The sequence below is a fragment of the Trachymyrmex cornetzi genome, unplaced genomic scaffold (genome assembly GCF_001594075.2).
Source record: "Trachymyrmex cornetzi isolate Tcor2-1 unplaced genomic scaffold, Tcor1.1 scaffold61, whole genome shotgun sequence".
Taxonomy (NCBI): Eukaryota; Metazoa; Arthropoda; class Insecta; order Hymenoptera; family Formicidae; genus Trachymyrmex; species Trachymyrmex cornetzi.
Genome location: NW_017299926.1, coordinates 3,071,181 through 3,095,703, shown reverse-complemented (window position 1 = coordinate 3,095,703; position 24,523 = coordinate 3,071,181). Strand labels below are relative to the sequence as shown.

Genomic DNA, 24,523 nt, shown 5'->3' with positions numbered 1-24,523 from the left:
TTATTTTTGTTTTTCGCAAATTTTATGATTTTTAAATCTCAAAAATATGCGCTGGCTGGGTTCGGGGAGACGCTATTAGTGCTATTTGTGTCATTCTATCTTTATCGTTCATTAAACGTGAAACAAGGATAGTATAACACAAATAGCGTTGATAGTGCGCAGCCGCTGTATATAACTACAAGAAAAAAAAAATTTACATCTCTTACCGTTAGTACTTTTCTGATCAATGTAAAAGCAAAAAATTATTTATTTTTTTATTTATTTTTTATTTATTTTTGCACAAAAAATTATTTATAAGTTTAGAAATCACATGTATTTCAAGAGATATTGATAATGTCGTTTTTATTGTAACGACAATCTATATAGCCTCTCTATTGAGATTCTCATTCTCTTCTTGCTCCTAATTCTTTTAATTCTAATCTAATATATTGATTTCATTTTTCGCGTCACATCTATTCTTTTTCTTTCTTTACATTACAGTAAATAAAATAATAAACATGTTAATGACGAAATATAAGAATTGTTTTCATTTTAATTAATTAATTGTATTATTTTGTATTTCTGCCGAAAATTTTATTTAGTGTGTTAACTTTTGCAATTTAAAAATATCTATTAATGTTATATTATAATTATATTATATTATATTATTATACATTATTATACATATGTTATATTATAATTAATATTAATTTTTATAAGTTAACGTAATATTAAACTAATATATTTTAAAAGACTATACATATAGATTTCTGAGAATAAAACAAACTAATATTTTAAGTCCTTTTTTAATAAAATTATATAATTATTACGTAATAATTATATAAGATTATAGTAAAATTATTAAATTTATGTTAGGTTCGTTAAGCTGTGCTCTCGTTACATTGAAATAATATGTGTTCTAATATTTCTGCATCTTTCACATGTAGTTTAATTCAATTACACTATCTTGTTTCGACATATTCAAAGTCGACTTAAAAATTTTTTTCTGATTCTAGCAATTAATATCTTTAGCAAATATCTTCTAGCAATTTTCTTATATATATTTTCCTATTTATAATAACGAACAAATGCTCAATATCTAAAAAATATCTCATAAATATATTAAAATATATCCAAGTAGCAAATTAACGTTATTTATCGTCATTTTAACGCGAAAATAATGCTTTTATAACGATATTTTGATATAAAAATGATGACAATAATATCTGCTTGCTACATCTGGGTATAAAAACATATAGAAAAGTTTTAAATATTATTCTGGGATGTCATCGAGCATCAGAGTATGGTATAGATATATGATTACATTTATAATCTTATCGTCTCATATAACGAAAGAAATGTAACATGAATCATCATGGATCATTCTTTCTTGTCATTAATAAGAAAGAATGTACCTAATACTTCTTTTTGATTCTTTCTTACAAAATATTAAGGAAAGTTATTACTTATTAAACTCGTTCAATTTTAAACATATATTAGTTGTCTTTGTAATTAATATAAAAATGACAAAATTAAAAAAAATCTTTAAATATTTTTTAAATATTTTTTTAATTAATAAATATGAATTTTCCATCTATTTCATCTCTTAAAACTAAATTTTTAGGAAGAAAAAAATTATTGCAAGGAAAAGACAAGGGTAAGATTATAATGCTTTTAAAGGAGCATCCAGAAAGTAAATTTAAAATATTTCACCTTTACCGTACCATCTACAATTTGGTGCCTCATTCATAACATCAAGGGTCACTTCAAATCTCTTCGTTTTTTCACCTCTTCAAAATAATTTAAAAAATCTCTAAAAATTCACCAACATACTTTCAACTTTCTAGAATAAATATTGACTCTTTATTTTGGAAAATAATAAAATGTAGTATAATTTATAATTACCGAAAGACTCAAAGAAACTTGCACGAACAGGAATCGCTCGGTCACTAATTACCCATATTAGTACGGTAAGGATTAATACATACATACATACACACACGCATGCACGCATGCACGTACGTGAAACTTGCACGAACAGGAATCGCTCGGTCACTAATTACCCATATTAGTACGGTAAGGGTTAATACATACATACATACACACACACGCATGCACGCATGCACGTACGGAGAGAGAGAGAGAGGGGAGGGGGAGGGGGAGAGAGAGGGAGAGAGAGATGAAATAGTTTGTTCAGAAATAAGTTTTTAACCAAATTGTTAATCAAACATTAATGTTTTTTAAATATTATATGAATATTTTTAATATTTACAACAAAAGGTATTAATTGGAGATAAAAAAATTGCGATAAAATCACAAGAATGCAATATTTAAAATCATGCAAATAGAGAGATTTTAGAAATGCATGCTTATACATGAGAGCTCAAAACATTCATTCAATTTTAATTCTTTTCAGAATGTATTTCTATAAGAATGTAGAGATATTCAACTGATAAAAATTTTGTTTTTAATCAACTTGGCAACACAGCTTGAACAACGAAGCTGACTCAGCCTCGGCCGATGAGCGAACTCTCTTTTGTTTCAGTGGAGAATCTTCGACGTGGACGCAGCATGAGCAACAAATGTAAATGCTATTGCAAAGTACCTTATATGTGAACAATTATTTTGATTTAAAAGTAAAGAACAGTTATCATTAGTAGCAATACATTAACAATAATAAAGATTAATACAATACATGCAATCAAGTTAAAGATGTGATACAGTACGTGACGTGTGCGATATATATTTCTCTTCCGAGGAACTCCCGAGCAGACATTTGCGTAGCCTAAATTCATCAAGCATTTTATAACTTTCGTAAGAATACATTTTTTAGTACAAAAAAATAACAGAAAGTAAGTTAATTGCATTTGAGTCTTAAATAGATTTGATATCCATAACTTCATTTAAAGGTTATGCGTTTCGCGGGTTTTCTCCGTGTCCAGATCCATTCTTGAAATGCCAACATTTCGTGAACCTTGCAGTCCATTTCATCAAGTATGCATACTTAAAGTATCAGGCTGCTCTTCGCCCTGACGAAGTGGACTGCAAGGTCTACGAAATGTTGACATTTCAAGAATGAATCTGGACACGGAAGAAACCCGCGAAACACATAACCTTTATATGAAAAGCACCCGTGAAAGCCTCAAGAATATTATAATGTCATTTCGTTACGTGTAATTGTAATTGGCAGTATGTATTTTTAGATGATAATAATAAGAGGCAAACTTCCTTATTAAAGTGCATTTATTTTTTCAATTTCTACCACACAGAGAGATATTTTGAAATGATATTTATATTAATTCTATCTTAAAACTATATATTCTATTTGCACATATACTTTCTCTTCTATTTATAGAAAAAAATTTCTCTTGTATAATCATAAATATTTGATTACAACTAGATATATAATTAATTAATATAATTAATTTTGTTGTTATATAATAACTATATTTTTTATAAAGATGATAAAATAAACGTAGGAACAAAAATAAAAAGCAATAAGGAAATTCATTAAGCCGATAAAGAAATTATATATGACACACAGAGTTATTCTACATTTACACAATAAAAATTGAATGAAAGATATACATAACAAAAATAAAAAATAAAAATAAATAAATAAAAAATAAGTAAGAAAAAATAAAAACACAAAAGAAACATTTATAAGATAAAGATGGGTAAGTAATGCAATATTCCTTCAATGCGATGATTCATATAAATTATACATTATTATTTTTATAGCAGACAATGGAATTCAAACGTTGAATATATTTAACAAAATGCAAAACTTTCCACCATTAGATATCACAGTACAACGTAACGTTGGTAGAAATTGGTGTGCGTGGAAACAGAATTTCTTATCTTTTCTGCAGAAAGAAGATGCTAAAGAAATGTATAAGAATCAATGGACAGTTATATTATTAATGTTAATTGGACCGGATGGAGAAGAAGTATATAAAAGACTTTTCCAAAATGCTCATCAAATAAAAGACCTGGAAATAGTTTTACTTAAACTAGATATATTCTTCATTTTTGGACTTAAAGAAAAGCAAGAAAGCGAAAGTATCGACCTATATATTGATTGCTTGATGGTAAATTGACATTTCAACAGTATTATAATATTGTAAATCGAAATCATTTTTTACAATGCATATTGTTAAAATGCGATTATAACATGTTAAAATCACAACACAACGAGTACAGAATTAATTCTATTTTTATATATATCTTTTATAATTAATTATAAAACGACTGTAAAAATATGATACTAAATTAAAAACTTTTTTTCTTTTTTTATGTAACTTCTTCTTTGTATCTTAAATTTACTTAGCTAAAACTTCATTTTTCAATCGCTTCATATAATCCATAAATCATATACATCTTTATAAAAAGTTAATAAAGATATCAATTATATTGACAAAAGAATTTATAATTAAAAGAAATGATAATTATTTGCTGATGTATATATATTAAAAATATAAAAAAATTATCTTCGTACTTTTTATTCTTTTTTAATTCATGTTAATAATATGTAAATTTATAAATGTTTTTTTTACAGCTTGCTGCTGTAACAAGCAAACATAATGATCCTACGAATATTGTGAAGGAGAAAATTATAAAAGATATTAAAAATTACAATTTCACGGGAAAAGCTATGATTTTTATACAATCAAAGGGAGAACTAGTATCGTATTTACAATCGTTGGATCTTGATAACATTATACTGTTTTGGAAACAATGTGAAAAATTAATGTCACAAAGAAATCACGAAGATACACAAACGCAGCTTTCTTCTGATCTGAATCCTGCTGAAATGGAATGCATTCGCTGTGGTACTTGTCATAGTAGACATCGTTGTCCAGCTCATGGAGTGCAATGTGACAATTGTAAAGGATACAATCACTTTATGAATAAGTGTAAAGGAAAATATGTGTCTAACTGCTCTAAATGTGGAATGAGTCACGTTCAGTCACGTTGTCGCGCTTTCGGCCAAACGTGCGTAAAATGTGGTAAGCTAAACCATTTCTCATGGTTGTGCAAAGTTCCTGTTGTAAGAAATTGCTTTAGATGTGGCAAAAATCACGCTATATCTATGTGCCCTGCTCAAGGATATATATGCTCTCGATGTAACAAACCAAATCACTTTGAGCAAAAATGTTTGAGCAAATGAATGAGGAACAAAAATGATATGCGTCATAAGAATTCTCTTGGAGATCGTAAAGGTGGCAGTAGACAAGCTAAACTGTACCTATTTTGATTTTAATTTGCTTAATTTTTTGAAATATACTTTTTCCCAAGTAAAAGTTAAAAATTCTAATTTTTTAAATATTGATTGAAATATCTTCACGGGTCCTAAAATTAAAAAAAAGAACCGTTTGAAATTAATCAAATAGAATGATCTTTATCTATTTATATATATATATTCTGTGAAGTTATTGTTTCTGTAAAAATGTCCCTGACACAAGATCAAATATTTTGTTTTTAATGAAGAGAACAATTATTAAGTTTTAATTAGTGTCTTCGAAATATTAATGTTTTCTGTTTATTTTGCATTACATAAAAATTTATTTTAACTTTTCCCGAGAATTTATTTAATTAAAATCTTGAGTTATCTTACATATTGCGATGTAAAAGTAAACCGACGTTTTAATAATATATGCTTTTTATATAGACAATAAAATTTGTTTTTAAGACTATCTAAATGATTTCTATGTCAGATTGATTATTTGCTTTTTTGCAAGAATTAATTATAGGAAAAAAGTGAATTTTTTCTAACGTAATACTAAAGCTTTTCTTATTTGTTAGATAAAAAATACAATTTATATAGTTTATACTTCGTCATTTGAAAATAGTTTATAAGCAGACATTATAACGTTTAGATAATTAATTATATGTGAGGAAAACACACGTTTGTATGTGCGTTTGCATTAAATAATAACAATTTATTATTAAATTCTAATAGATTTATCTTAAATATTCTTTTTTTTATGAATATTCTATTTTTTAAATATTTTTTCTTTAATTATTAAATTTAATTTTATAAATTTTGCATCTATAACAATTTACATTTATATGTTATATTATTTGTTAATTTTTTATTATAGTATATAAATATGTAAACTACTTTCATAAATAATTAATAATCGATATATGTTATATTAATAATTAAATAGATTCTTCGAAATAAATTGGATATTTTTTTCACATAAATATTATATAATATTTTATTTTTGCGTATGTATGTTAATACTATATTAGGTGCGTTCGACAAATCGGAGGCGTCCGTTTGCTCTTACCTCGAAAATCGTTTGACAACTCGCATCTTTCTGCCAATTGAGCTGCTCGATCCACTCCGGATTCAAAGACCGAGCTAATACAGATTTTCGCGTCTAAATTAAATTCATAACCTCCATATTTATGATAATGTATCCAACTGATTCATTAACACATAACGTACATTCATCTCTTTTAATACTTCTATTTTACAAATAGTGTGTTTAAACTGTTATAATATCTGAGTCTACAAACGCTCGAACAAATGCTATCAAATATAAATTGATGGAGTACATTATGTACGATATTTAACGAGAAAAATAAATTTTTAATTCTTTTCCTCTTTATGAATTTAAAGTTACGTATTTGAAAACAAAGAATTTGCTAGTTAATTTTTAGATCAAAGCTTATGTTGCATATAGAATGAAATAAAGTCAAACTGTAGTAATATATTAAAGACTCTAACGAATATAAATCAAGTGATATAACTTGTAAATTGCTGAAATTTATTTTGCAATGTAGTATTTTCTTTTAAGAAAACTTTGCATATATATGAGTCTACTACATTCATGTGTAACGATCTATTTTTAATATATAAGACTATTATCAGTTTCTAGTAAAGCGAAAGAAGTTTTCAATTAATAGGGTATTTTTTATTTATTTATAAAAATAAACAATTTCATTTTATAATCTAATCTTAAAAGACAGTTTACAGCTGTGTAGCATTCGGAATTAATTCTTGGCATTCGGATTGCTCGAAGATCACGTGATCAAGCACGCCATCTGCTAGCTCGCATCTCAGATTTACATTGCCAAACGCACCTATAATATGCAATATTTCTTGTATTGATCGTAAAGTTATTCCCGGTAAAAAATTGTTCATGCATGAGGATGTATAATATGAATATGTACAGGGCGTATTTGAAATAACACCCACTAATCATGTAGTGCTATTCCTAATTAAAAACTGAGTTGAAAAATCCTCTATCATTTTGCAATTTTCGCAATATTTTTTTTTAGTTAACCCGATGAGCAAAATGTTTAAAAAATCGACGTATAAGACAACTTTAAGACATCTTAAAATTGTCTTATACATTAATTTGATTCATTTATTTAGCAATCTTTAGAAATTAATATCTCGTTAACTATTGTGAAAATTGTAAAATGGTAGAGGACTTTTTGACTCAGTTTTTTATTAGGAATAGCACTGTATGATTAGTGGACATTATTTCAGATACACCCTGTATAAACAATACATAAATATTCATAAACATGCATAATCATATATGAAATAGGTCCATATTATGTATCTTCGTATATCTATCTTTTTCTTTTGTAAAATTACTTTTTCGCGTAATAAAAATAATAATAGTAATATGAAAACATTAAAAATAATTAAAATGATAATTTTCACATTATTTGTTTTAAAAAAAATCAAAGTTTAAAAAATATAAAAAAATTACTTGTATAATTATATATAAAATTATGCATAATTGTGTATGAGCAATTTTTTTTACATTTTTCTAAACTTGTTTTTTTCTAAAACGAACAATGCGAAAATTATCTCTAATTATTTTTTATGTTTTCACATTGCTATTATTATTACACTAAAAAGTAATTTTACAAAAGAAAGAGGTATGTATATGAACATATCATATATAATTATACATGTTTATGAATATTTATGTATGTTTATACATATATATATATATATTCATGTATAAATAATTTTTTACCGAATTAAATTATTTCTCATATCTTTATTAAAAATAAATTTTGTACGAACGAATTTATTTTAAATTTGTTTATATTTTATTACATGTAAAACTTACAAGGGGAGAGAAATAAAGGAAAGAAATGCAAAAACAGTATAAAAAATTTTAATAATCATGATCAAGTTTAAATGATCTGTCAATATGTTAGCTTTTGATAATTACGCTTTTTAACTAATTAAAAGAAAATATTTAATTAACAAACAAAAACACATTTATTGCAAACAAAAAAATTAAATCTTTAATTACAATATTTATTTTTAAAAATATATATATATTTTATAGGTCTGTTTTTTGTGGCTGAACTAGTGTACACTTTTGGAACTTAAAGTGAGATAGATATACATTTGATATTTGTTTAAAGCGAGAAAGAGAATTCTAGAACAGTCTAGTGCAGGAACAGAAAACAGACCATATATTAGCTTCGTCGCTACAGTCATTTTAAATAACGAAATGAGAGCAAAATGACACAGTCACTGAATTTTCTGAACGCAGTCGTTCGCATTGATTATTTTGCGTCTGGCAAATAGTAAAGTCATTCAAACCATAGACGTAGTGTGAATCGATCAAACAAACTGACATGTGAAATTGATCACGGCAGCAATGCTCACTAGAGAAAGCAATGCTAAACGAGGAGAACAAATCTTGACGGTCGTTCTAGGCTGTGTTCCACTTACCGCTCACACGCTCGTAGAATCATTTCATCCTTGTCGTTTATCAAATGTTAAACAAGGACGAACGATGCTCGTGAGCGTTGCGAGCGTTAAGTAAAACGTAGCCCTAAGGTTTGTTCGCGTCGCATGTTCCAACATGTTCCAACATACTCCTACCATAGCTCCTACTCACTCTATCAAGCGCGTTGGAGTGAGTAGGAGCTATGGTAAGAGCATATTGGAACATATTGGAGCATGCGACACGAACAAACCCCTAGAGAGCCTCAAAAGGAGAGAGTGGCAAACTGCATCATGTGACCCGTCTCCTTTGATTGGAAGCGGGCATCAAAGCTCCATTGGTATAGCCTTGTATCCACGATGCTAGAAATCGGTTCGAGATCTCGGATGAAGAAAGCATTGACCAATCGCAATGGTCATGTGATCAAATTGTTCAAATGTGATTTGTTAATTTTTTCTCTGTCCGACATCTCGGACCGATTTCTAGCATCGTGGACATCGGACTTTAGGCTGGATTTTCATCTGACGCTACGACGCTTATTTTCAGCGTCAAAACAGGTCACGTGATCAAAATTGACGAATATCAAGCGTCAATTTTGATCACGTGACCTGTTTTGACATTGAAAATGAGCGTCGTAGCGTCAGATGAAAATCCAGCTTTATGCTGGATTCACACTGCATCCGATTTGCGTCGTACGACGGTCTGCAATCAATCAGAAAACAGGATTCCGATGGATTTTGCTTCGCATCATCGGAATTCTGTTTTCTGATTGGTTGAAGAGCATCGTACAACGCAAATCGGATGCAGTGTGAATCCAGCATAATGCTCTGTTATGCATTTCATGTATAAAGCCCTTTAGCATCAAAACAGATCACATGCATCTTAAAGGATCAGGAGACACGGTAGTTTCGGCGCTAAGCATCATTTATACTGGCCGTAATCTGTACGAATTGACCAATCATAGTTGATTATTCTCCTCTAATTCGACTATGATTGGTCAATTCTTACAGATTACGGCATAAGTTAACAGATTACAGCCAGTATGAATAATCCTTAATTAAGACATTACTTAAGACGTATTAATAAGAACAGACTATGAATACACACTCTGATCTTATTTCTCTTCCTTCAATCGAAGAGAGAAAGACAAGAGTATAAAGTTTCAAATATCTCTTTCTCTCTATAAATCTCTTCCAGCTCTTGTGTCCGTTCTCAATTTACGTTACGTCCGTGACTGAAGCGGTCGCACGATTGGCTGTGTTTTCTGAACGCATTCCCAGTCTCCGTGCTGTCTATCACCTGACATACTACGCATCGTGCTCACGCCAAAAGTGGGGGCGGCCTGGCCTAGCGCAGTGAACAACAAGCAAAGAGAGCATAGCAGTTACTACTTACTTGCGGTCATTAGTGGTTCTCGTAGCAGTTCCACGAACCCCACAGTCGACGGTGAATCGCAGCCGGACGGTGGATTTCAAGCACTGTTGCCGACTTCCTTGATTCCAATCTACTTGTCACGAGCACGACGATCAATACGCCGATCTCGCGGCCACGCTCCAGCTATGCGCCTGTTCCGGTCGATGTTTATAGTCGTTGTTCACGTCGGCTGACAGCTGTCAATCCCTTGTTCGGGTCATCAGTGAGTCATCGAATCGGCAGCCAAGGACCACCTCAGGTGATCCCTCGATTATCTCCGTTTCCGATTACGGGTTTCACTACCTGCGCACGTTGCGTTTTCCTTTTTTTTTTTATTTTTTTTCTTTCTCTTTTTGTGTTCTTTCGTTTCTCTCCTCATAATTTCGTTTTTCAAAGATACTATCCTCTCGACTTTTCCTCCTCCCTTTTTCTCAGACGAGAGTCCCACGAGACAGTAGCATAGATTGAGTGCTATTAAACTTCACGGACACCCGCACGGAACCAGATCAAGCCCTCCCGCAGGTATCGCGCACGTCACAACCTACCCTTTGTTCAGATGTCCAGGTATTTTTTGTAAGGACTCATTTTTTTTCCTCTGCACGAAACGCACATTCTTACGGCGGGTAGTGCTGCTTATGTCCCGTGAGCGCGCGATGAATATGCGTTTCAAGCTGAAGTCTTGCGTTGCAGTGATATTACCGGTATGGCGTCTAGTTCAGTCAGCCAGGAAGACTTCGACAACGATTTTGAGTTGACATCCAGGAGATCCAGGATCAGGACAGCTAGGGCCAGGGTGGGTCCGGCGAGGACAGGAGATGTGTCTTCCATAAGCTTTCAAAGTACGTGTTGATAATTGCGGAAGTGTCTACGAACATGCGATTTAAGATTTTTGTTAATCTGCTTGTTTAAACTTGAACATATTTTAAACACATATATAATGCATGATAAATAATAAATCTAAATCTAATAAACGTTTTTATTTGATTTAAATATATATAAATTTTTTAAAGGTACTAGAAAGTTTGCGGGTTATCGTGTCGTGATCCATTGCTAATTGAATTAGCAATGGATCACGACATCGCGATAACTCGCAAGTCCTCTGGCATCTTTGAAATAAATACTTGTGGAAGCCTCAAAAGTATACATATATATATATATTTATAAATGTGTGTGTGTGTGTGTGTGTGTGTGTTGTGTGAATTTTTGCAAACTTTTAAATTATGTATCTAAAAATTAAATATAAAAAGTATCTGTTCTTAATGCATATTTAACACTAAGAAAATATGTTTAAATTTTATTTCATAATAGCATGAAGTGATAATTGAACAGCTGTTTTTATTGGAGCAGTTATTAATGCTAATAGCTTTTGAGTCATTCTATATATAAATAATATAAAGTAAATACTTAATAATGATTTGGCTCAATAGAAAGACGATTCAAGAAATCACGCGTAATCAGATTTATAATCTTATCGACCTAATTGCTTCCGGTGCCTTCTATTTACAGAGAATACACCCGATGTGGAGGAATCACAAGGCGCTTACGACACCAACCCCGTGCTTCCGCCTGAACATGAAAACCAACAGAGTAAACCCATAATAAGGAAACAGGATAAACGTGTGACCGGCCGGTATGTAAATCGCGATCGCATACGCTTACAAAGCTGATAGAAAACCAATAGAAACTTATTGTCGCGCTTGGAGTGTCCATTAGCCAACAGCATCTTTGATGCACGGAACTTTACGTAATTGCCTAATATACTTTCTGGATCTGGTTCTAGTGTCTTTAGTGTCGTATCCTGTTTGCACAGGCCAACGCATATAAACAAGGGGAAGCAGCAACGTGATCGACGGAAACTGCGAGAAAAACGGCGTAGCACAGGAGTCGTACATTTACCGTCGACAGAGGTTCGCCATTGTTATCGTCAATCAGCCCATAAGTAACCGATCAAATTATAACGAGAATTATAATAATAATAATAGTGTTTCTAGAAAGAATTTTGAAAAAATTTTTCAGTTCTATATTTGGTCTTCAAAATTATTGAGTTTTTATATTAAGCTGCGGATTTGTGAATTATTGAACTTCTGGATATACACATTGTTGAAATCTTGCATTTTGCAATCTTGTATTTCTAGTTTTTTGAAGTTTTGAGATTTTTTCAGTTACTCTTAAATTTTTATACAAATACACACACATACACAATTTTGTTCTTTTATATCTAGAATTAAATTCTAGATTTTTAGCATTTTAGCTAAAATTTTGATAATTAAATTGATTAAAATTGCTTTTTTTTTGTTTACCAAGCTTTTAAGGAGAAATTGATCTCATGTATTAGCAAAAAGTCCGTAGATAAAAGCAAACTATTGTCCTTAAATCATGACAAAAAGTCTCAATAAAACAACCGTTAGGTTATGATAGCTTTTTGTAGTTACAATAATAAAAATGTTAATTTAAATAGGTTAAAATTTTTCATGAATTATCATGATAAGTTTAATATCATTATTACTTATGGGATATAGCTCATTATTTTTGAATATTTAAATGTTGTAAAAATATCTCGGACATTTGGTAAAACGCATAATTTCTCAGAGCACTGGAGGTAGTACGGGGGAAGACGAGGAAGAGCTTAGCGGCACTTGCCTTGAAACTAAGCACAACACGCATCACAATGAATTTCTTGATCACGAATTGATAGAAGTAAGTGCAGTCAATTCCATTTTTTACTTTTTATGCAGAATGTTCCGACAAATGCGCACATTGGAAAAAATTCGTATGAGAAGACCGAAATTAGTTTACACACAGTTTATGCTGTACATTTCTTTGTAATCGAAAGTTGAGAGAAAAAGGGGAATTTAAGTTTTATATTTTATATTCTCCCTACGCATATACATATCTATAATTGCAAATAGACGATGTATCAGACGAAATTAATTTGTTATTAGAAATTATTATTTATTTTGTGTATTATAGTTACAATCTAGAAAAAGTCATTACAAAAAATCAATTTCCGGCTCTCGAAATAATTTAGTTGCAACTAAAATTGCACAACAGAAGTTTCAATAAAACGCGAACTTTTAAATACACTTTCGAATAATGACTTTTTTCTTGAAACTAACGGTATATGTAATGATATATGGTAAGCAAAAAGAAATAGTAAAATAGCAGCAAGTTAGAATTTGTATTAGGATTTCTTACGTTTCAAGACATTGATATTTTAAAGTTACTTATAAATATGCATTTTGCAGGAGAGGAATGCCAGAATATACACACAAAGGCGAAATAAAAGGTATTTCACCCAGATTCACATGTAATTAATGATAATTGCGAAATCAGTATAGTACAATAATTATCTTTAACTGCCTTTTTTAATGAGTCATAACTGATTTCTAGGCACTACCGTACTTCATACAGGTCATGTATAGTTAGGTACAGTTGGTAAGTGCGTTACGTCGTATCGGAAGAACCATTATTAGGCACGACCTGTACGAAGTACGATAGAGCTAGTAGAATGCTTGATTAATCTCTCGACTAACAAATTACTTAATCCAATACATTTTCCGAAACCTACGTACATTCCCAAGTGCATTCCCAACTGATAATGTTCCAAATATATATTGACATTAACATAAAACAGCAATAATAACACAATGAAGTAATTCGCAAAAATGAAATTCAAATGTAAAAGACTTGTTGCAATACAAAGGATATAATGCACGAAGTAATTGATCTTAAATGTATTAAAAAAAAAAGATTGAAAAGTATAAATTTTTTTTTATTAACGATAAATTAATTTAACAGCCATGTTATGTAAGTTTATATTATTATGCAACAATTAAAAAATAATTACTCGTTTTTTTGTTTTAATATCGTAAATTAAATATAAAATTTTGAAAAATTTGATTGCAGTAACTATAAAATGAATAGTTCAGAATAAAATGTATTAAGTCGTACGAATAAAAATCATGAGATATTTTTTTATCTCATTTATATAAAATTTATTACAAATACTTCAAATAATAATTATTATCTTTATTCAGATATTTACTTGTAAAATCTTATTGTATATGCTTACTATACCAATATATATTACAAGATTCTCTAAAAACTCTTAAATAAACAAGCAACATATATTTATACTAAAATTAAAACACGTAATAAAATACAATATTTATAATTGTAATATTCTTTGTATCTGCATCGATGGTCGTGCCTAATGCAATTTATAAATATTTGCATAAATATTACTAATGGAACCTAATAATCAATATCTGTGCGATAAATGAAATATGATTTACATGTGATCGTTGACATTTGCATTTTAGTCATTCTGATTTGGAGGCCGACGACGAAGAGTTCGATTCTCTCAATCAGTCCGACAGCATTAATCAATCGGATCATGGCAATCATGAACCACAAACGTCTGTCAATACGACTGTAAGACCACGATTACCAACGCCAACAGGCGACAACCCGCACGAAGTGAGTCATTAATAACCTAATATGCGTAATCGTGTCATGGTGGAAGTAATATACTTCCACCATGAATCGCGTACATAAACTAAGCTAACTTTTTACAAAAGAAACACATTTCGAAATTTTATTACTCTGGATCTATTTTCTATTATATTAATTATAATCGTATAGCTTGGCAATACAATAATCAAATACGATGCGATTTATAGCTAATTGAACGAGCGCAAGAGGAAAATAGAAGGCTGCTATCTCTTCTGGAAGATCGGGACCATAAAATAATGGCGCTTGAGGCTCGTCTTTTAAAGCAACAGCATGAGATGACCCTGGAACGAGATCGACTTCGCGAGGAGAATGCTACGCTGATTCGCGCAATGGCAGCATTAGCCAGCAACTAATCCTCTTCGTGTAATAAACATCACGCCTTTTTGGCTCTTTGCTCTTTATGATAATCGCCGAGCTGCAGGATGAGCCATAAGTCGCGCATCTTGCTGATCCCTTGATTATTATTCTTAGTACTTCTCTTTCATTTGCAAAAACGATTTTCTTGTCCTACGGAAATTTAATTTTTGCATCATATCCTAATTTTGTAATTGTTAGGAGATTTGCAGCAGCCATCGGCTGAATGACTGAAAATCCGGTATTATGTTAACTATTTTAATCATTGTTGATATTGTGATATACATGTATATTTATGTATTATAAAATGCAAAGTAATTGAAGAATGATTTAATGGTTTCTCTATCGAGTGTTAAACTAATAGAATCTATTCGTTACATTTGGATTTTTGGAAAATTATTAAATTTATTAAAGTAAAAATTGTATGCACTAAACATTTTAATCGTTTTTGTGATATATTGTATGCTTTCTTTTATTTGATATGATATAAAATAATTTAAGAATGAGTTTATTCTTCCTCTATTGAATTTTTTTAAAGCTTTTTTCATGTACGAATGAGGTTTATATTTTCAATTTTTATAAAAAGTAAAGTCTAAAAGAGAAAGAAAATAGTACAGAAAAATTTTTCTCTCATGCTTCTTTTTCCTCTTATTGGTGGCTATGAACCTGTAAGATAATTGAGAGTCATACATTATGTTGAGTCCTATTTTTTTGTAATGAAAGGCTGAGAATTTAAAATATGTAAATGCGAATTAGCTTGTAATGAAAGTTAAAAAAAACTTAAATTGATAGTGATAAAGTTTAGATATTTAATTTAATAAAACTAAAAGAATATGTTTGTGCATTGCATTCGTGGTAATTGATTTTTTTCTCTGATGCATGATTTATGGATCATCCTAGGCAATAAGGAAAATATACCTAAGTAGAGTAAACCTAACTTTAGTGCGTATCACAAATTGAGTCATTATAAATAAACAGATAATTCTCTAATCACAGTGTTAGCTGCGGAAAGTATAAATATATATCTTTGCAAGCTGCAATGCAAGTTACATTTTGTAAAAAACAATAGCAATCCTCGACCTTGTAAAGATATTGTGACGATTAAATCACTTGCAGAGCTTCATCGCAGACACAGATCGCACGTTTATTATTGATATATTTGCTATCTTTATTGCCGATTAATTGCCATTTTTTGTTTCGATATATTTTCAATCAAGCTAAAGCTAGATAAACGCAAGAGATATACATTGAAAGTGCCGATTATGACATAAACAACTTAATCCGTTTTCTATTGTAATAATTAAGAATGGACGTTCTATGTAAATTTTATACTTGCAACACATAATAATGTAAGATTATGAATTATTTTATTATTTTATTACTATTAATATTATTATTATACCACGAGCCGCGTACAAAGTTCTATGTACATATAGACACGCAGATAATTCTATAGCGATGCATTTGATTAGGATGAACTTGTGTGTAATACGCGGGACAATGTAACGAGAATATGTAAAATTGTTTAAAAAAAAAACTTTTATTGCCAGCCATTCAATGATTTATCGTACTTCAGTCCTCGTTCCTTCCAACGTATTAAAGATAAGTAAAGGCTCATTTAAAACAGAGGAAAGTTTCTTGCATTTGTTTTTCTGTACACTCATTGATGTAATCATTCTGCATGAATAATTTCTTTTCAACTAATTTCCATTTAAAGTTGTGTGGTTTAAAGTGAGATAAGATAGAGACTCGCCCGATCAGTGGCGTACGCGGAAATGTGGCATTGAAACAGTCCCCAATGTGAACCGGCAAAAAGAGTTTGCATTTTTTATTCATAAAATAACTAAATAAATTTTTAATATAATACAATACTTGCACGCACATACGCAATATAGTTACATCTTTACGCTAATGTTTCCTAATCACTACGTAGCTGTACATTACAAATCGTTGGGATCCGATCATACATATTTGGGGTCTCCCATCTTCAAAACCGTCCCCATTTCCTTATATGTTCGCCCGTTGCTCTTATCCTTTCGAAATGTACGCTTTAAATCCTTCTATTTATCCCGTTATCGCAACTTATTCCACTAAAAGACCCCGGAAACAGTTAGACCCGTAAAGCTTTACGACGTGTAATTTTTCAAAACGATGTATAAAACTTTGTTAAAATACTTTATGTCGCATTTAAAGAGAAATATCGATTGGTTCACAAGAAGATACTTTCATAAGGCGCAAACATCTCGAAAGGGCAAGCGGCCCTTCGCACGCATTCTTTATTAACAATAAAAAGATACGACGACGTGCAATAAATATTGCCAGTTTGATTGTATTTATACGACAAACGTATCTATTTAATTGTGAAAGAATATTTTTCAGGGCTGATACCTACATTTCTAAAATAATTTCTTTAAACCTTTTAAGAAGACTATAATTTTTTGATTAGCAGTTAATGCAAAAATGTCGATTGGATTTCAAAGACTAAATAAAATTCAAGTAAAATTTATGAATAAATTAGATATGCAATAAAAAATAAATGTAAATAAAACCGGAAATTAAATCAGACTGAAAAAAACTTTTAAAAAATGAGCTTTGTCGACGAATAGAAAGGTCGACAAAATAAGCGAAAGTATTAACAAGTGCATTTTTTATTGAAAATCTGATTTATTCTCCAGTTCTGTCCATTCGCTACAAAGAGTCTCAAGGGAGAAACACATCGCGTGTTGAAGACTCAAACGGTGATTAATTAACCGTTTTAATTACGCTGCCGTTTGATTAATGAAAAACGCCGTGATTTATCGCAAATCGTCGTATTGATTATTGCCAGTGTTTCGATAAAACACATGCACACTTTGTGTTGCAACAGGTACTACGCTTCTATTATATCAACCATCTCTTCTCCGCATCGCTGGCAAGGTAACTAATTGTTTATATCGTTTAATTGTCTACACCGTGCGCCTCTACGACTATTTTTTTTTTCAGTTCTCTGTCGTTCATCGCAAGGCAACGCTTCGCTGATATGTACCGTTTTGTTTCAAGATTGAATTAATTAACCGAATTCGTCGTTTCGTAGACAAAATCCTAAGGAACTTGGTTCTCTCTTTCCACCGTCATTCGCAACTCTCCTCCCGCGATTCACGATATTAGCTTCATCACGAAGTTATTGTCGGCTGTAATTAAGTCATTAACAAGAAGCGCCATCCACGACCACGTGATATTTCGTTGATCGAACCGCGAGATCGTTGTTTGCATGGCAGTAATTCTCGTCTACCATGGCAAACTGAGCTGTAAAAATTGACGCACCTTCACTTTGGAGCATTCGCTTGCATCGTGTTTGGTCGTATATTTAAGAGCAATTTGTCTGGACAAATGTGCATGGAGCGCTCATGTACAAAACAACAGAAACTAATCCTTCAATTCCTATCTTTGCAAAAAGAATTCCTTGTATCTTACCGTCTAATAATTACATACGTTTTGCGCAATTACTCTTCCGGTTATCGTAAACTACAAGAGCATCTTGACGCTTCACGTGCTCGTCTCATTCGCATCATCGTACGTATCATTATCCCAACAAACGACTAGATCACGATGGTTGGACCTCAACCAGATCCTTAAATGCTAAGGGAGCTTAACGAACTAAGCTATTTTCAGTGAACGATATATTATTTATTATTTCTTCTTTATCAAATATCAACCGCGCCGCAAATCGAAAATGCAGACGTGGACAGGCGAACTCCCTCGCTCTCGATTTATAGTTTCGATCGATACGTTTTATTATACCTATTGTTCTTCTCTCCTACATCTTAGCGCTTTCTCTCTCTCTCTCTCTCTCTCTCTCTCTCTCCTTCTCTCTTTTAGCATCGTTTTTTAATTTATCGACATGTATAATCGTTAACGTTATCGTTTCGATTTTACTTAATGAACAGTTCCTTTCTTCCATAGAAGACTCATCATTATAAATTAACATTCCATTTTACGTGATGCTGATGTACAGGGTGCCTCGAGAGAAGAAATACACTACAGCTCGAAAGTATTTGCCTACCACATTTACAACCTTTTATATTCTAAATATAGAAACAATCTTATTTTATTTTTAAATAAAAAGACGATCATACTTTATTTTAGAATAAAATAGATAATAAAGCATCGATTGCATTATTATTAGATAAAAAGATTTTTAAGGTAAAAATCATCATCTTTAATCTTGGGGAAAATATCCATACAGTATAGAAAAATTAATGAAATATTTCTTGGATAGATTACAATGTTGCTGTTTTGTTGGGATTTTTTAATTCCATCTCTACAATATTTCTATAATATTGCATAGTGATACTATAATTAACAAGTTTAGTAAATGGACAAATACTTATGAGCAATATTGTATTAGTAGTAGAATTGCGTGTACTCGGAAAAAAATTCTACTTTCTTCGCCATAATCGCATACGTTTTGTATTTTATTAAATAACATATTCCAGTCTAAATAAAAATTTTTGAAAATAATACAAAATAATCCTTTATTTGTCCACACAAAATAAAATGCCAGCTGAAAACACAGCTATAATATTATAAAAATATATTTCTCTTGGAATATTGTTTTTGCATCGGAATAGGTCTCTAAACCAAATTCCTTCGAACGTGTATCTATCACGTTTAACGTTTATCGATTCCACGTTCATCAATCCGGTGAAAATTAATTGAATTGTTACCGTTCTCATTAACGTCACTTAACAGAAACTACATTATATCGGAAGTAGAATTACCTGAGACTCTATCACTGCAAAAGCATTATTGTTAGTCAAGAGACTAGAATCTTGCGATATTATCCTCGTGACACCCCGTACATGTCGACGATTTTATCTTCTCCATACGGAAAATAATTCTTCTACTAAAAATTCATGCCTGATTTGCAGGAGTCAATTGAAAGGCAAGCGCGCGTTTTACTAGTTGATCATTGAAAAAGTATTATGCCTAGGAAGTAGGAAGATTAAAGAACATTGGTTTTATCAATTTTGATTCATTTGCTTTTTGTGCGTGCTACGCTGGCTTAATCTGTCTCTTCACATTAATATACAAAAGTTACATCTTCGAAGTTTAAAAATTTCGTAAGAGAGTAGTACTATTATTCATGAATAATTATGTACGTTTAATATTTTTCTAATAGAAACTCAGAAATTTCTAATGATCAACATTAGAAACAAATTTTCAACGTTTTGTCCTGAGTTTCTTTCAATGTTATATAAGCTGCCTATAATTAATCATTGGAACAGTCACTTCCGTCGATTTCGTATCTTGCTTCCTTGCATTTTCTTGCATAAACATTGCTAGACGATAGTCAATCGTTTAATGAGAAGCTCGTAGGCGAACATTCTGTACGTTTTACTTGCCTCCCTATTGACTCGACCAGGCGTATTATGGAACACCGTGTGTCGTAAGTACAAGTTATGTTCACTGTTCGCGCGAACGTCGTTCGAAAATAAATAATCGCGACGCGCTGTTGCTCGTTATCGAAGCTGGAAGCGAGCGTGGTTAAATTCTTTTTATGTGAAATACGCTCCCTGCCATATATTTTGTCTCTCCGCAGTAGAGAATCTAACCCGTAACTATCTTTTTTTCTTAGATGTACTATGTATGAAGAAGGCACATCGCATTCATAACGTTTACAAACTGATTTATTCTTGCATATGGAGCATACGGACTAATTTGCATTGGCACTAATAGGAAATAATAATTTAATTATCCACAGAGAGAAATCAAAATTTTCATAAAAATACGATGTATTTTCTTCACACATTTATATCCCTTCGAGTCCCTTAATAAGTCACGATTTGTCAGTTCGGCAGTTTGACTTCACCATTTTTAATTGAATGGTCGTCCCGAAGACACGGAATTCGGGAAAAAATGTACTAATTCTAAAAAAAAAAAAAAAACTTAAGAGCCAATAATTTCTAGGCTAAAGAGCCTGAGTTGAAAAAACGTGACAACTCAAATATTGTGCGAAGATTGGGAAAACTGACAATTCCGCGTTTCGGGATATCAAGAAAAGATGCCGAGGGCATCACATTGTTCATATTTGCAGAATCTTCCTATAGTTGAATCCAGTATCTTCAGGCGATCGGCGATCCCGCGAACTGCATTCGTTCATCGTCCAGGTTTGTCGCGAAGAAACGCAGGAAGGATATCGACATTCGCTCTCTCGGGATATGTTTGCGTCTTCGCGACGCACCGACGCCGTCGCCGACGATCCGGTACTCTTAAGAGAGACCAGAAGAAGAAGATACGAGAGAAGAGCGTGGTCTCAGACACTGCAGCCAGAGGTGACCACCTCCTCGCTGTTAGGCTGATGACTCCACCTACACTGGTGACAACTACTCGTCGTCGTCGTCGCCGTTGTCGACGTCGTTGTCGTCGTTGACGTTGCCGTCGTCGTCGTGGGCTCCTCTGGCGCAGAGTTGGCGACGTCACCGGACGCCCGCAGACCCTGCTCGAGCTCCAACAGCTGACCCATGAAGTTCAGGTTCGGACTGATGATCGGACGCGCGTTCTTCACCAGTTTGTACGCCTCCACCATCGACAGGCCTTTGTGTCGCATTATGTAAGCAATCGCAATTGTTGCGCTGCGCGACACACCAGCTTGACAGTGCACCAATACGCTGCTTCCGGCTTTCCGCGCTTCCTCTGGAATAAAAGACAAATTGCGAGATGATAAATGCGTATTTTCTTCCTTTTTTTTTATAACAATACTGATAAAAAAATTATTCGAGGATCGAAGAAAAACCTATCATTTTTCAATTACAATAAGAAAAAGTAACTGCTCCGATTTTTATTTATAATTTAATAATAATCTTAAATTCTCTCTCTCTCTCTCTCTCTCTCTCTCTAAAAAAAAAGAATCAACAGAAAGAATACATGAAAAAACAATAGTACATTTGGAAATTATTGGGTTTAATTTCTTTTCAATTAAAAATAAAAAATGTTAGTAATATTTTTAAACGCTTTATTGCATTTCGTAATTATTCAAGAAACTACATATATTGCGATTAAAGACATATATTCGATGTTAATCTGCAAGATATAGATTAACATCGAATATATGTTGTCACTTTATTGCAGTGTTGAAAGTTTGCGTTTAATTTGGGACTTACAAAGATTTCAAGATTTACACGGAATTGTTTTGTGCAACGCGTGCTTTTGAAAAATATGAACAAGTCGAGCTCATAAACGTTGAAGCGAAACAGTCGTGAAACCCGAACGACCGACTCAGGTTATGCAATATATGGGGGACGCTATCGTATCGCAAGCGTGAGTCACTACACTGCCCGGATCCTATGCAGACTTTGCAAACGTTATGTCGCACCGCGAGAGAATTCGACTGCGTACGCCAAGTTGATCGCATCTTTCGAAAGATAACTTTGACCCTGCATTTCGAAATTTTACTAGACCCCAATGACAATCCGAATGCTTTTAACGTTTAGGATGGGGAAGCCATTGTAGTGGTATTGAAACAGTATCATATTTTGAGACGAGGAATACAATAAAAAAAAATAAATTATAATAAATCTTACACAAGAAAAGCCATTTAAAAAATAGACTCCCTTTAAAGATTAGAGGGACATGTTGCAAAGACACATGTTGCAAAGAAAACTGCATGGTCTGGCCAAAGAAAAAAAGAAGAATGATAGTGGGCTTGTTCTTTTTAGTTGAACTTCTTGCACAGTACATCTTTTCTCTTTTTCTCTCCAACGTGGAGAGAAAAGGAAGAAAGATGAATCGTGCAAGAATTTTAGCTAAAAAGAACAGACCTAGTTACGCAAACTTGAATATTTTATTAGACTTAATGTAAATAATAATAATCCGAACATTTTTAAGTCTATCATAATAAAAAAGGAAATAAGATATTTTTAATTTCTTTACGTTTCAACTGTTTGCTAAACACAAACTAACATTACATCAATATTGTAATTTTCTACTCATCAATATAAATAATAATAATGTACATGCATATAATACATGTGCCTTCATAAGAATTACAATGTTGAATAAGAGAAATTATAATATCGATGTAATATTTGTTTATTAGAGTTCAGCGGAGAAGATAAATAGTAAAAAAAATTGTAAGTCCGGACAAAAGAAAAGAAAAAAAGAGGACTACTCGAATTTGCGATTAAGTGAATCATGATGCGTGAAGGAATGAGTTTCTCAAAAGTAAACTTCAGAATCGAGTGCCAACGGCGACGGGGTGCAGAGTCAGTTTATTCAACCGGCATTCCACCAGTTGCACGTTCAGGGGGAGGCCAGTTTTCCCTCCATCTCTCTCCGTCCTGCTTCCATCCCTCTCTCTCTCGTCCCTTTTCGAGCCCTTACAATCGCCACGCACGACTGCCGCTCTGCTTCCTTTCCATGCGTAATTCCTTTCTCTCTCCTCTCCTCTCCTCTCCTCTCCTCTCGTCTCCTCGGAGATGCGTGATGCACGCGTAGAACATCGCGTAAACGCGCGAGAGAAGGAATCAACATCAAGGATGAAGGAGGAAAGAGAACGCAGGGTCAAAGGGTGAAGGGGGAGGTCTCTTACGTTTCACGGATGCGCGCGCGCGCGCATGACTCATGCCTTCATGAATGGAAGGTTCTTCTGGTCTCCTGCCGTTCGGGCGCTCTGGTTCAATGGTCCACCGGAAACGCCTGGTTACACCCTGTTTCCGTCCATGGGCCTACTACTACTTGCCGCGAAATAACGGAATGAACGCAACGGAGCGACCGGAAGAAGGACGGCAGGAAGTGTGCCGTCTGTGTAATCGTGGAAATTGCGACGATCATCACGTGGATTCGCGATATCGTGAATCAAGGAATGGCGCGTCGACTTCGAATTATTTGATGCTTTTAAATTGTGTTCCAGAAAAAGGAAATGTTCCTAAGCAATTAGTACAATCGTTTTCTCGACAACATTCTTCGATCAAATTACAAACAACTGTTATTTTTAAGAAACTAAACAGATGACATCAATGTAAAATACTATCGCGATGTTCTCTGCAATTGAAAGTATAATTGTTCTAAATATAAACGTAATGAGTAGGTAGCTTTCTTTCTCTTCTTTAAATAAATGAAGGAAAACGTTGATAGAATTTTAAAGAGAGATGTCATCAAGATGTCTTTCTGACATCATATTATAAAAATATCCTCAAGATGTTTGTAAGACATCTCACGTTCCCTTTTTGGACATGCTTGTTATTTGGGTTCTTTTTACGTCTCTGGTTTAAAAAAAAAATGACAGTCTTTCGTTTAAATTTAAACTCTTATAGAAACCTCTTCTCTGCTCCCTCTAATAGTAGAAGAAAAAAAAGAGAAAAATTTAAAATAATCGAAAGAAATTTCACCCTCACCGATGAATTCGAACGCTTCCTCGAAGTACTGCTTGAGGTTCTGATGGCCGGAGTCCGAGGCGGGTATCTGCCTGTACGTGATACCCCGCTCCTCGTGGTAGCCGGGCAACTGTGAGGTGACGTTCAACACCCGGGTGGCGCCGAGGGCGCGCAATAGCTGCAGATCGGCGG

At 32.5% G+C, this 24,523-nt stretch overlaps 3 protein-coding genes across 8 annotated transcripts in view; 2 read left to right on the top strand and 1 right to left on the bottom strand.

Annotated features, from left to right (window-relative positions):
* The first annotated feature begins 3,587 nt into the window (after positions 1-3,587).
* Positions 3,588-5,216, top strand: LOC108766689 (uncharacterized). 2 transcript variants are annotated; one of them, XM_018516117.1, is made up of 3 exons: positions 3,588-3,656; positions 3,781-4,070; positions 4,538-5,216. In XM_018516117.1, exons 1-3 carry the CDS (start codon positions 3,653-3,655, stop codon positions 5,147-5,149), a joined length of 906 nt encoding a protein of 301 aa, XP_018371619.1. In that variant the 5' UTR covers positions 3,588-3,652; the 3' UTR covers positions 5,150-5,216. The 2 variants fall into 2 exon arrangements, with proteins under 2 accessions (XP_018371619.1, XP_018371618.1); XM_018516116.1 differs by lacking the exon at positions 3,588-3,656 and having other exon boundaries at positions 3,729-4,070.
* A 4,747-nt stretch (positions 5,217-9,963) lies between these two features.
* Positions 9,964-15,292, top strand: LOC108766690 (PRKC apoptosis WT1 regulator protein). Of its 5 annotated transcripts, none has more exons than XM_018516122.1 (9): positions 9,965-10,368; positions 10,545-10,682; positions 10,800-10,948; positions 11,616-11,739; positions 11,920-12,016; positions 12,699-12,806; positions 13,355-13,395; positions 14,432-14,588; positions 14,792-15,290. In XM_018516122.1, the coding sequence occupies exons 2-9, from the start codon at positions 10,666-10,668 to the stop codon at positions 14,975-14,977; spliced, it is 879 nt and encodes a 292-aa protein (XP_018371624.1). In that variant the 5' UTR covers positions 9,965-10,368; positions 10,545-10,665; the 3' UTR covers positions 14,978-15,290. The 5 variants fall into 5 exon arrangements, with proteins under 5 accessions (XP_018371625.1, XP_018371624.1, XP_018371622.1 ...); XM_018516120.1 differs by having other exon boundaries at positions 10,545-10,673; positions 11,890-12,016; positions 14,792-15,289; XM_018516119.1 differs by having other exon boundaries at positions 11,890-12,016; positions 14,792-15,289.
* A 3,855-nt stretch (positions 15,293-19,147) lies between these two features.
* The window catches only part of LOC108766639 (uncharacterized), a 40,151-nt gene continuing 34,775 nt past the window's right edge, over positions 19,148-24,523 (bottom strand). The window contains exons 5-6 of the mRNA XM_018516047.1: positions 24,353-24,521; positions 19,148-21,653 (exon numbers count right to left, since the gene is read on the bottom strand). Of these exons, the coding sequence (XP_018371549.1) occupies positions 21,274-21,653; positions 24,353-24,521 (549 nt within the window). The 3' untranslated portion in view covers positions 19,148-21,273. The remainder of the gene's footprint in view (positions 21,654-24,352; positions 24,522-24,523) is intronic.